Here is a 12,135-nt window from a genome sequence, read left to right as displayed (position 1 = left end):
TATACTATGTTCTCAGTCACTGCGTGTCTCCTACAGATGGGCCCAGTAACAGAGATACCCCAGAGTGATGTCCCCGTCCTCTGTATTCCCAGGATAATCACATATATACAATGTCCTCAGTCACTGCGTGTCTCCTACAGATGGGCTCAGTAACAGAGATCCCCCAGAGAGATGTCCTCATCCTCTGTATTCCCAGGATAATCACATATATACTATGTTCTCAGTCACTGTGTGTCTCCTACAGATCGACCCAGTAACAGAGATACCCCAGAGAGTTGTCCCCGTCCTCTGTATTCACAGGATAATCACATATATACCATGTCCTCAGTCACTGCGTGTCTCCTACAGATGGGCCCAGTAACAGAGATACCCCAGAGAATGACCCCATCCTCTGTATTCCCAGGATAATCACATATATACCATGTCCTCAGTCACTGCGTGTCTCCTACAGATGGGCCCAGTAACAGAGATACCCCAGAGAGATGTCCCCGTCCTCTGTATTCCCAGGATAATCACATATATACAATGTCCTCAGTCACTGTGTGTCTCCTACAGATGGGCCCAGTAACAGAGATCCCCCAGAGAAATGTCCCCGTCCTCTGTATTCCCAGGATAATCACATGTATACCATGTCCTCAGTCACTGTGTGTCTCCTACAGATGGGCCCAGTAACAGAGATACCCCAGAGAGATGTCCCCGTCCTCTGTATTCCCAGGATAATCACATATATACCATGTCCTCAGTCACTGTGTGTCTCCAACAGATGGGCCCAGTAACAGGAATACCCCAGAGAGATGTCCCCGTCCTCTGTATTCCCAGGATAATCACATATATACCATGTCCTCAGTCATTGCGTGTCTCCTTTAGATGGGCCCAGTAACAGAGATACCCCAGAGAGATTTCCCCGTCCTCTGTATTCCTAGGATAATCACATATATACCATGTCCTCAGTCATTGCGTGTCTCCTTTAGATGGGCCCAGTAACAGAGATACCCCAGAGAGATGTCCCCGTCCTCTGTATTCCCAGGATAATCACATATATACCATGTCCTCAGTCACTGTGTGTCTCCTACAGATAGGCCCAGTAACAGATACCACAGAGAGATGTCCCCGTCCTCTGTATTACCAGGATAATCACATATATACCATGTCCTCAGTCACTGTGTGTCTCCTACAGATGGGACCAGTAACAGAGATACCCCAGAGAGATGTCCTCATCCTCTGTATTCCCAGGATAATCACATATATACCATGTCCTCAGTCACTGCGTGTCTCCTACAGATGGGCCCAGTAACAGGAATACCCCAGAGAGATGTCCCCGTCCTATGTATTCCCAGGATAATCACATATATACCATGTCCTCAGTCACTGCGTGTCTCCTACAGATGGGCCCAGTAACAGAGATACCCCAGAGAGATGTCCCCGTCCTCTGTATTCCCAGGATAATCACATATATACCATGTCCTCAGTCACTGTGTGTCTCCTACAGATGGGCCCAGTAACAGAGATACCCCAGAGAGATGTCCCCGTCCTCTGTATTCCCAGGATAATCACATATATACCATGTCCTCAGTCACTGTGTGTCTCCTACAGATGGGGCCAGTAACAGAGATACCCCAGAGAGATGTCCCCGTCCTCTGTGTTCCCAGCACTGTACAGAGGAGACTCACAGGACCCCACAGGAGGATCAGGTAGGTGGGATTTAGGGTGTCACCATATACTCGTGTGACCAGTCGGATATGGGGTGAGCTGAATGATGATTAATGTGCTGCAGAAAATATATTGATGTTACTACATGTAACATCAATATATTTTCTGCAGCACATTAATCACTACATGTGCACCAATGGTCAGTAGTGTCAACAGGGGTTCAGACACAAAGCCACATCCCTTTACCTTGAGGCCACGACCGGTTTCCTGTGAGGCCACAACCGTTTCCTTTTAAGCCACGCCTCCTTACATGAGTCTACGCCCCCTAACCTTTGAGACCACAACCTCTACACACCCTTTTTGGGTAGGGAGCTGGAGAGGGTTATATAGGACAAAAATGACGAATCGCCTCCTCAGTAGACATAAAGATAGAAGTCAGAACCATAGGAAGTACAGGATAACAGTATAAGCATCTACAAATGGGGATTGATGGGAATAATACGGTGAAGGTAGTGATAATAGGGGGAAACGTAGCTGAGGATTTGGATATGGTAATTGTAAATATGGCGGAATGGGCTAGGTGATATGGGTACACTGCACCGATAGGATAAGTGTTGGCTATGGGCAGGTAAATGAGAACAGGTGACATTTTGGCATAGACTAGGTGCGGCGTGACCAGAACATTTGTCATGGAGAGTGGGGTACACAAAGGAAGGGACAATGGGATACGTGGGGCAATACCAATACAGTAAGTGGCTTGGAAAGATTCTATAATATATATATACTAGTAATAATGGGCCAGATGTATCAAGCTTCAAAAAGTGATCCAATGGAAAGCGATAGTAACCAGCCAATCAGCTCCTACCTGCCATGTTACAGGCTGGGTTTGAAAAATGACAGGTAGGAGCTGATTGGTTGATTGTGCAGGTACATGAATATATGAGAAGTACTGTATGGCTGGGAAAGTGGAGACTGTAATTTAATGAGGTTGGAGTCAGTGGCGTAACTACACTGCAGCAGCCCCCGCGGTGGCTTGGAGGAGCCGGCACCAACGGGGTCTGCAGGGAGCGCCGAGCTGCTGCTGGCGGATGCCATTGTGCCTGTCACTGTCTGCCTAACACTGACCTGAGGAGGTGAGGTCCGTCCTGTCTCTCCCTCCCTGCTTCCTCCCGGCAGCAGCACTGTGTTATCACGTGTCAGCATATTTGTGTCAATTGTCCGGGTGTCTGTGTCATGTCTCCAGATGTCAGCGTCTGTCAGCATCAGAGCCTCTATTTGCAGTCATTCCCATCTGTCCCGATTTTCATGGGACAGTCATTTTTTTTTTTTTGCAACTGTCCCACTGTGCCACCCACAACGGTGTGTGACATATAGGGCGGAATCTAATGCCGCCCGATTTCAGTGGCAGTGAGAGATGTCCGCCGAACTCGGATGTTTTTAAAGGGGAATTAACTTACAAGGCAAAACCATGCCTTTTAAATTAATTCCCCTTCAAAAAAAAATCAGCATTCGGCAGACATCTCGCCCTGCCACTGAAATCGGGCGGCAATAAATTCCACCCATAGTGTAAGGTTCATTAGGTGTGTGTGGTATAGTGTAAGGTTAATTACGGCGTGTGGCATATAGTGTAAGGGGCATTACGATGTGTGGCGTAATGTGTAGGGGGGGGGGGCAGAAACTTTTTCAGCTGGGGGGAGCAAAATGTATAGTTATGCCACTGGTTGGAGTAATAATATGACCAGGAGACATTGGGACAGGAATGTGGAGAACACAAGGAAAAAAACCTAAACATATAGAAGTGTAGATAAGTACTGGCGTAATATACTCAACCTATAAGAGGAGGGAGCGCCCTGACCACGTTTCACCATCACTTTGAGGATTCTCTGTCACGATTGACGCGTTCTTTTATATTTTTGTGGGGTTTTCAGGGTGAAGATCAGAGTAATATTAAAGTAGAAGATATGGAGGGAGAAGAAGAGACGTCTGCGATGAGGGATCGGCCAGTTAAGGAGGAGGAGATCCCTACAGATCCCAGCACAGGTGAGTAGTAATCACATATTACAGAGAGTAGTCACATGTTCTACTGTCTGTGTATGGCGTCCTCTGGACATTTCAGTTTCTTGTATCGGTGAGTCAGAGCGCCACCACCTGGCGGTCACCAGCAGTGCACCATATCCCTCACACGGTCACCCCATAGAGATGGGCCGGAGAATGCAGTATAACCAGGGCTATTTTTCAGCAGGCTCCAGCAGGAACTGAGGCCCTTATTCTAGTTCACTTTCTGACAAAATATTTCTTAGATGGACAAAACCATGTGCACTGCAGGTGAGGCAGGTGTAAAACCCCACCCAAATCTAATTATCTCTGCACAAGTAACACCTGCCTCACCTGCAGTGCACATGGTTTTGTCCATCTAAGAAATATTTTGTCAGAAAGAGTGAACTAGAATAAGGGCCTCAGTTCCTGCTGGAGCCTACTGAAAAATAGCCCTGAGTATAACTCTGTCATACTTGTGTGTATCAACAATATAGAATTGGTGTAGGCATTCACAAGCTACCGGAAGAGGCAGCCATCTTGGGCGCACTGCATGGGGATTACCTTGGCTGGACGAGGTTACCCCTAGAAGAGATGACACAAAATGAGGTGATTTTAGTGTCGTACACACTATGCAATATTTTAAGCGATACTGCTCAATTCTGCCCTTCTGAGCTATACGTTTGATATGTCAGCCGGTGTGTACACTACGAACGATGCATGCTGCTGTGGGTCGTTAATGACAACCCCTGCCGTCTTTGGGAGCCGCTCCATTTCACAATATTATTAACAAATACATGTACGGTGCGGGGACTTGATGATGTCACGGTACTATATAACGAACGATATTGTTCAGTGTGTGCGCACTATATCATTTGCCGGTAGTTTAAGGGAAATCATTGACGATACCGCTCATGGAGCCAAACATCGAGTGCGTATGCTCCTTTACCGGTTTCCCGCCACATTACACTGAATTTACATATGCCTGCCCACAAGGAGGAGGAGACAGTGACCGGACGATTTTCCCTATTTATACCCGAAACAATCATTTGTACACACTAAACCGTATATATAACCCAATTATTGGCGAACGCCGATTCCAGGAAACAAAAATTCGGCATAGTAGGAAATTTGCTCTTTTTAATTAAAGTTGTTTCAAATTTGAATATGATTATTTTTTTTTTTTTTTGTGTGAGCAACTTTAACGTTATCACGGGAACCAAAGTGGTTTGGAGTCTGGTGTTGTTGGGATACAGATCTTAGGTGACATGTCTACCTTCTGTCACCCTTTTGGGGTCAACTTAGACACAATTGACCTCATAACGTTCGACCTTATGATCCGGCCATAATGGAGTCCACCTAAGGTGTGCATTGTGGTTGTGCTACACTAAGCTGTTGTACACAGCCACAGCATAGCGGGACACCTATACACAACAGCCTCCAGGTCATTCCACATCAGATCACCCCCAAAAAATAAATGTCCACCACCCATCTCAGATTTTCATGAAAAACAAACTATTTTTGCCAAATATCTAGACTATCTGACAATTTGTTTATTCAATATTACTTATCCAGTTTACTAGTTAAATGCCCGTCAAACTAACCGCTTCTGCAACATACTTTCACTTGGAGCTGTGACAGTTTTTACTTTGCGGTGTAACAGTTTTATACCCCACACTCCCTCTCTCCATATTCAGCAAGTTTAAAACAGATCAGTGTCCCTGCAAAAATTGCTTTCACTTCCTGTTATGACATCTTTTAGCACACAAAGGAATAATTTGGTCTTTCGAGTGGTCACTGGCGGTCTTTCACCTCATAGAGGTGAGGAGAAGTTAGCCTTTTATATAGAGAGAGAGATTTGAAGTATCATGGGTTTTTATTAAAGGAGTCACCCTGAAATTCGGACCCCTGAGGTAACTTTTCATCCCGAATCCAAAAATTCAAAACAAAATTAATTTATTTTCCACACGTTTCGCGTTATGGCAAACACGCACCTTTTCCAAACATTATTAAATAATTAAAAAATCGACATCTGATATCCAATATTGTACTCTGTTTTATAGTAGAGAATGAAAAATCTGTAAGTTGACGTTCAATTAATTAATTTATTTGATTTTTTTAAGTTTCTTATATAGCGCACACATATTTCGCAGCGTTGTACAGAGAATATTTGAACATTCACATCAGTCCTTGCCCCAGTGGAGCTTACAATCTATATTCCCTACCACATGTACAAGCACACAAACACACACACAGACATTCTAGGGTTAATTTTGTTGGGAGCCAATTATCCTACCAGTATATTTTTGGATTGTGGGAGGAAACCAGAATACCCGGAGGAAACCCACTCAAGCACGGGGAGAATATACAAACTCTGCACAGTTAGGGCCATGGTGGCAATCGAACCCATGACCTCAGCGCTGTGAGGCAGTAATGTAACCACTACACCATCTGTACTGCCCCGTATATATAACACATGGTGGGGATAGAAACAAATGACCTCAGTGCTGTGAGGCAGTAATGTAACCATTACACCATCTGTACTGCCCTGTATATATATAACACATGGTGGGAATAGAACCCATGACCTCAGTGCTGTGAGGCAGTAATGCTAACCATTACACCGTCCGTACTGCCCCGTATATATAACACATGGTGGGGATAGAACCCATGATCTCAGTGCTGTGAGGCAGTAATGTAACCATTACACCATCCGTACTGCCCCGTATATATAACACATGGTGGGAATAGAACCTGTGACCTCAGCGCTGTGAGGCAGTAATGCTAACCATTACACCGTCCGTACTGCCCCGTATATATAACACATGGTGGGAATACAAACAAATTACCTCAGTGCTGTGAGGCAGTAATGTAACCATTACACCGTCCGTACTGCCCCGTATATATAACACATGGTGGGGCTAGAACCCATGACCTCAGTGCTGTGAGGCAGTAATGCTATAACCATTACACCATCCGTACTGCCCGTATATATAACACATGGTGGGGATAGAACCCATGACCTCAGCGCTGTGAGGCAGTAATGTAACCATTACACCATCCGTACTGCCCCGTATATATAACACATGGTGGGGATAGAACCCATGACCTCAGTGCTGTGAGGCAGTAATGCTAACCATTACACCGTCCGTGCTGCCCCAATTACTGTTGTATCGCATACATAATTAACACAGGAAACCATGACCTTTTAAAAACTTCAGGCTATTTCATGGGGGATCTCTATATGTCCAACATACTGCTTTATGTACATTTAGAATTGTAATAAAGGTTTTATAATTTGAAACAAAACGGAATATATTGAAATTACAGATAGCATGAACATTTGCTCCTCAGTGTAAGATTAATTTTGATTTCCATTATCATTATTTCATTCCCAGCAGATGAAGACAGGACGAAGAACGACGTGATGGGAGATCTCATTTTGTTTCCAGACATTAAAATAAAAGATACCATCATACGAGATTCTCCAGGAGAAAACACCATTATCTCTGATATACATCCAGTGCTTCATAATGCAAATTCATCATCTGATCCTTCATCTCCAGGGGACTCTACTCCTAATAACTCTGCCATTGTTACACGTAGTACAGGTCATACAGCTAATGCTAATTTTCCCTGTTGTCACTGTGGGTTTTTTTTTAATCATCAATCAGATCTTATTACACATCAAAGAAGTCACACCGTTGAGAAACCATTTCCATGCTCTGAGTGTGGGAAATGTTTTCCACAGAAATCACATCTTGCTAGACACGAGAGACATCCCATGGATGAAAAACCATTTCAGTGTTTTGAATGTGGGAAATATTTTATACAGAAATCAGATCTTGTTAGGCATCAGAGAAGTCACACAGGTGAGAGGCCATTTCCATGCTCTGAGTGTGGGAAATGTTTTACACAGAAATCACATCTTCTTATACATCAAAATAGTCATTCAGGTGAGAATTCATTTCCGTGTTCTGAGTGTGGCAAGTGTTTTACACAGAAATCACACCTTATTACACATCAGAGAACTCACACAGGGGAGAAGCCGTATCCATGCTCTGAGTGTGGGAAATGTTTTATACAGAAAACACATCTTATTATACATCAGAGAAGTCACACAGGTGAGAAGTCATTTCCATGTCCTGAGTGTGGCAAAATTTTTTTACAGAAATCAGATCTTGTTCTACATGAGAGATGTCACACCGGTGAAAAGCCATTTTCATGTACCGAGTGTGGGAAATGCTTTACACAGAAATCACATCTTGATAGACATCAAAGAAGTCACAGAGGTGAGAAGTCATTTCCATGCTCTGAGTGTGGGAAAAGTTTTACACAGAAAACACATCTTATAATACATCAGAGAAGTCACACAGGTGAAAAGCCGTTTCCATGCTCTGAGTGTGGGAAATGTTTTATACAAAAATCAGATCTTGTAAGGCATCAGAGAAGTCACACAGGTGAAAAGCCGTTTCCATGCCCTGAGTGTGGGAAATGTTTTACACAGAAATCAGATCTTATTACACATCAGAAAAGTCACACAGGTGAGAAGTTATTTCCATGCACTGAGTGCGGTAAATGTTTTCTACAGAAAACGCATCTTAAAACACATCAGAGAAGTCACACCGGTGAGAGGCCGTTTACGTGTACTGAGTGTGGGAAATGTTTTACACAGAAAACACGTCTTATTACACATCAGAATTCACACAAGAGAAAAGCAATTGCTATTGAGCTAATAGACCTACACCAGGGTACGTCACTGCCCAACATAGAGTAAATGTAAAAAAAAAGAATTGTTTTTATGTATATAAATGATAAAAATAGGTATAGATACATTTACAGACTGTATAGCAATACCAGCGGAGAGCAAATTAAAATTTTGGTTACACAGTAAAGTACCTGTTTTCCAATAAAATTCCTATCCAGTAACAACTGGGGTGTATTAATATTTATATAGCTCCGGCATATTCTGTAGTGCTTTACAATTGAGAAAACTGTATTGCTTCTCAGTGTTTGACTTAACAGAGCATATCAACAGTTCCGATATTACAGTCTCACAATACATAAATCTGTCAATGAAGGATACAAAGATGCTCCCAGAGAAATTGCTCAACGTTTCCAGATGGGAAAAAGCAGTCTGTCCACCATCTTCAACCTCCATTGCCTCTCCAGACATGGATGACGATTTGTGTACAACCCCTTCCACAAAAGCTTATCTGCAGTCCAGGAACCTCATAATGAAAATAAGACAATAATTCTCTTCAGATTTCCAATCGTCTGTTAAAGATTTTAAAAGTGAAATGACCAGCATCTCGAAAAGAGGTCAACTCTAGAAACCACCATGAAGATTCACCCGGCAACAACGTAGGATGAACACAATCTCCACAGACCATTTCCTGATGAAGTAGAGGATCTGGTCAATTGTGAACGTAGGAACAATCAATGTATTACTAATGCCTGGATTTTGCTGGTCGAGCTTTAAGGGGAGTGATCTCCTGAATGTTCGGACCTCTTTCGTTGCAGCTATATTATACCAAGGGTGGCGAAACTGCGCCAAAGGTCACCGTCCACCCCTGAATGAGCCCCGCAGTGTAATTACGTCTGAAATGGGAAAATATCTATTGTCAGTTGTACAGTAAGACCGTATGGCAGGGAGATGAAAGCCTCCTTGCCTGCGCGGTATGTGTGGGGGAGAAGGAGGGCTCCCGGGAACACAGGCAGCAGATGCTGCCCCCCGGGAGAGCTGGCAGGGGATGCGGTGGAGGGAGCGCTGCGCTGGTCCCACTCCATGCATATGTAATGAGCGGGACCAGTGTGCAGTGAATATGTAATGAGCTGCTCCCCGCCCCCCCCCCCCCCTGTGACATCATGTGTAAAAAATATATATATTCATGTGCTGCAATCCAAATAGCATGGCCCTTCGCATAATAAAATTACTGATTTTTGACACACATTCTAGTTCACCTTAAAAAGATGTTGAATGCAAAACGGTGAATCATGGAGAAAGCAGTTCTCCATCCTAGCATTGAATACACTCTCGGGGAATCCCAGTGAAAACCCCATTGAAATACACCAGCGAATTGCAGCGAGCATGAAACGGAGAACTGGCCGGCACTCACTGGTCGCTTTCGGTGAACATTGAATAGGGTGAATCACATTTTCAGTGAAAAAGATTCACCGCAAGGAGTGAAAACAGCCCGATTCGCCAGAAAAAAACTGAATCGGGAGCCTTGAATACTGCCCAAAGTCTAGTCAGACAGTCACCAAACTGACAGCAAAAAAGTTAGACCTGCATCAGTTAGACATTGACAAAACTAACTACACAAGTAAAATGTTTCCATGACTGTAGACCTAGACATTGTAGATGTAATATACCATAACCACACTTACACGGTGCCCATGTACACATACTGATTTATCATCTCAACATTTTACTTGTGTTGTTAGTTTTGTCAATATCTGACTAATGCATGTCTAACTTTTGTCAATGTCTGACTAATGCATGTCTAACTGTTGCCAATATCTGACAAATGCATGTCTAACTTTTGTCAATGTTTAACTAATGCATGTCTAAAGGTGCCCATACACTGCCTGCGACGTCTCGCAGCAGTGTACGGACACCCAACGGACTGCAAGCCGCCGGGACCTTCCGGCGGCAGAGACACATGCGATCCGTTGTGATGGATCGCATGCGTCCCTGCTTAGCGCCCACCCAGAACGGGTGGTCGGACGTCCAGCCGGTCCGACCACCTAGTCGGGTCCGATGCGCACGGGACCGCGCATCGGACCCGACTACATGTCAGGCAGAGGCGATTTGGTCCGATTTAACGGGCCAATTGGTCAAAATCGGACCAAATCGCCTTGATGTATGCCCAGCTTAACTTTTGTCAATGTCTGACTAATGCATGTCTAACTGTTGCCAATATCTGACTAATGCATGTCTAACTGTTGCCAATATCTGACTGATGCATGTCTAACTGTTGCCAATATCTGACTAATGCATGTCTAACTGTTGCCAATATCTGACTGATGCATGTCTAACTGTTGCCAATATCTGACTAATGCATGTCTAACTGTTGCCAATATCTGACTGATGCATGTCTAACTGTTGCCAATGTCTGACTAATGCATGTCTAACTGTTGCCAATATCTGACTAATGCATGTCTAACTTGCCAATATCTGACTAATGCATGTCTAACTGTTGTCAATGTCTGACTAATGCATGTCTAACGGTTGCCAATATCTGACTAATGCATGTCTAACTGTTGCCAATATCTGACTAATGCATGTCTAACTGTTGCCAATGTCTGACTAATGCATGTCTAACTGTTGCCAATATATGACTAATGCATGTCTAACTTGCCAATATCTGACTAATGCATGTCTAACTGTTGCCAATGTCTGACTAATGCATGTCTAACTGTTGCCAATGGCTGACTAATGCATGTCTAACTGTTGCCAATGTCTGACTAATGCATGTCTAACTTTTGTCAATGTCTGACGAATGCATGTCTAACTTTTGGTGTGTACCTATTGACTGTCTGCCTAGACACTGTATGTGAGCTATACCACACCTGTTCAGGCAGAGGAGAAGACCCAACACACGCCGCGTGAACACCCCATACCATTACGGAACCACCACCAGCTTGCACAGTGTCTTGTTGATAATTGGGGTCTGCGCCAAACCCTAACTTCCAAAAACATCCTGAACTGTGACTCATCAGACTATGCCACATGTTACCACCCTGACAAGTTCCAAATACAATGTTGTGAGGCTCTGTCTGGTGGGTCTCCTGTTCATGGAAGCTAAGGAATGCTCTATTGGTCTGGTAGATATGCGTCTCGTGCCTCCTGCATTGAATATCGATGTAAATCCGGCCAGACGCTGCTGTGCACAATCATTAACCACCCATGCTGGGTCACTGCGCTGTCCATGGTGGTTGGTAATGCCTTCCATGAGGTATTCCTGGTACACACATGATACCGTAGACTGAGAAACGTTGAATATTGACACAACTTTGAAATGGAAAGTCCCATCTGTTGGGAACCCATCATTTGACCTCTTTGCCATGAGCCCCCCAACCGCTGTTCATATTGACTCACGAGATGTCAAATCTCAACACGTTCTATTACTGTGGCACCACCTATGACATACTGCAACACTTCATGTACTCCACCTGTGCTATAACAGGCCCCAGATTCCACTCCACCTGCGCCATAACAGGCCCCAGATTCCGCTCCACCTATGCCATAACGGGAACCCAGATTCCGCTCCACCTGTGCCGTAAAAGGAACCCAGATTCCGCTCCACCTGTGCCGTAACAGGACCCCAGATTCCGCTCCACCTGTGCCATAACAGGACCCCAGATTCCGCTCCACCTGTGCCGTAACAGGAGTCAAGATTCCGCTCCACCTGTGCCGTAACAGGACCCCAGATTCCGCTCCACCTG

General features: G+C 44.4%; 2 protein-coding genes across 2 annotated transcripts in view; both read left to right on the top strand.

Annotated features, from left to right (window-relative positions):
* LOC146009528 (uncharacterized) overlaps positions 1–8,594 on the top strand; it is a 41,522-nt gene extending 32,928 nt beyond the window's left edge. Inside the window, exons 7-8 of the mRNA XM_083149971.1 lie at positions 3,579–3,690; positions 7,083–8,594. Coding sequence (XP_083006097.1) covers positions 3,579–3,690; positions 7,083–8,461 — 1,491 coding nt within the window. The 3' untranslated portion in view covers positions 8,462–8,594. The remainder of the gene's footprint in view (positions 1–3,578; positions 3,691–7,082) is intronic.
* Positions 1,576–12,135, top strand: part of LOC146010024 (uncharacterized) — a 437,588-nt gene continuing 427,028 nt past the window's right edge. The window contains exon 1 of the mRNA XM_083150826.1: positions 1,576–1,691. The gene's annotated coding sequence lies outside the window, so the exon portion shown is untranslated. The remainder of the gene's footprint in view (positions 1,692–12,135) is intronic.

Source organism: Crinia signifera, chromosome 6 (assembly GCF_055691185.1).
Source record: "Crinia signifera chromosome 6, ASM5569118v1, whole genome shotgun sequence".
Taxonomy (NCBI): domain Eukaryota; kingdom Metazoa; phylum Chordata; class Amphibia; order Anura; family Myobatrachidae; genus Crinia; species Crinia signifera.
This window is presented reverse-complemented; position numbering and strand designations above follow the sequence as displayed.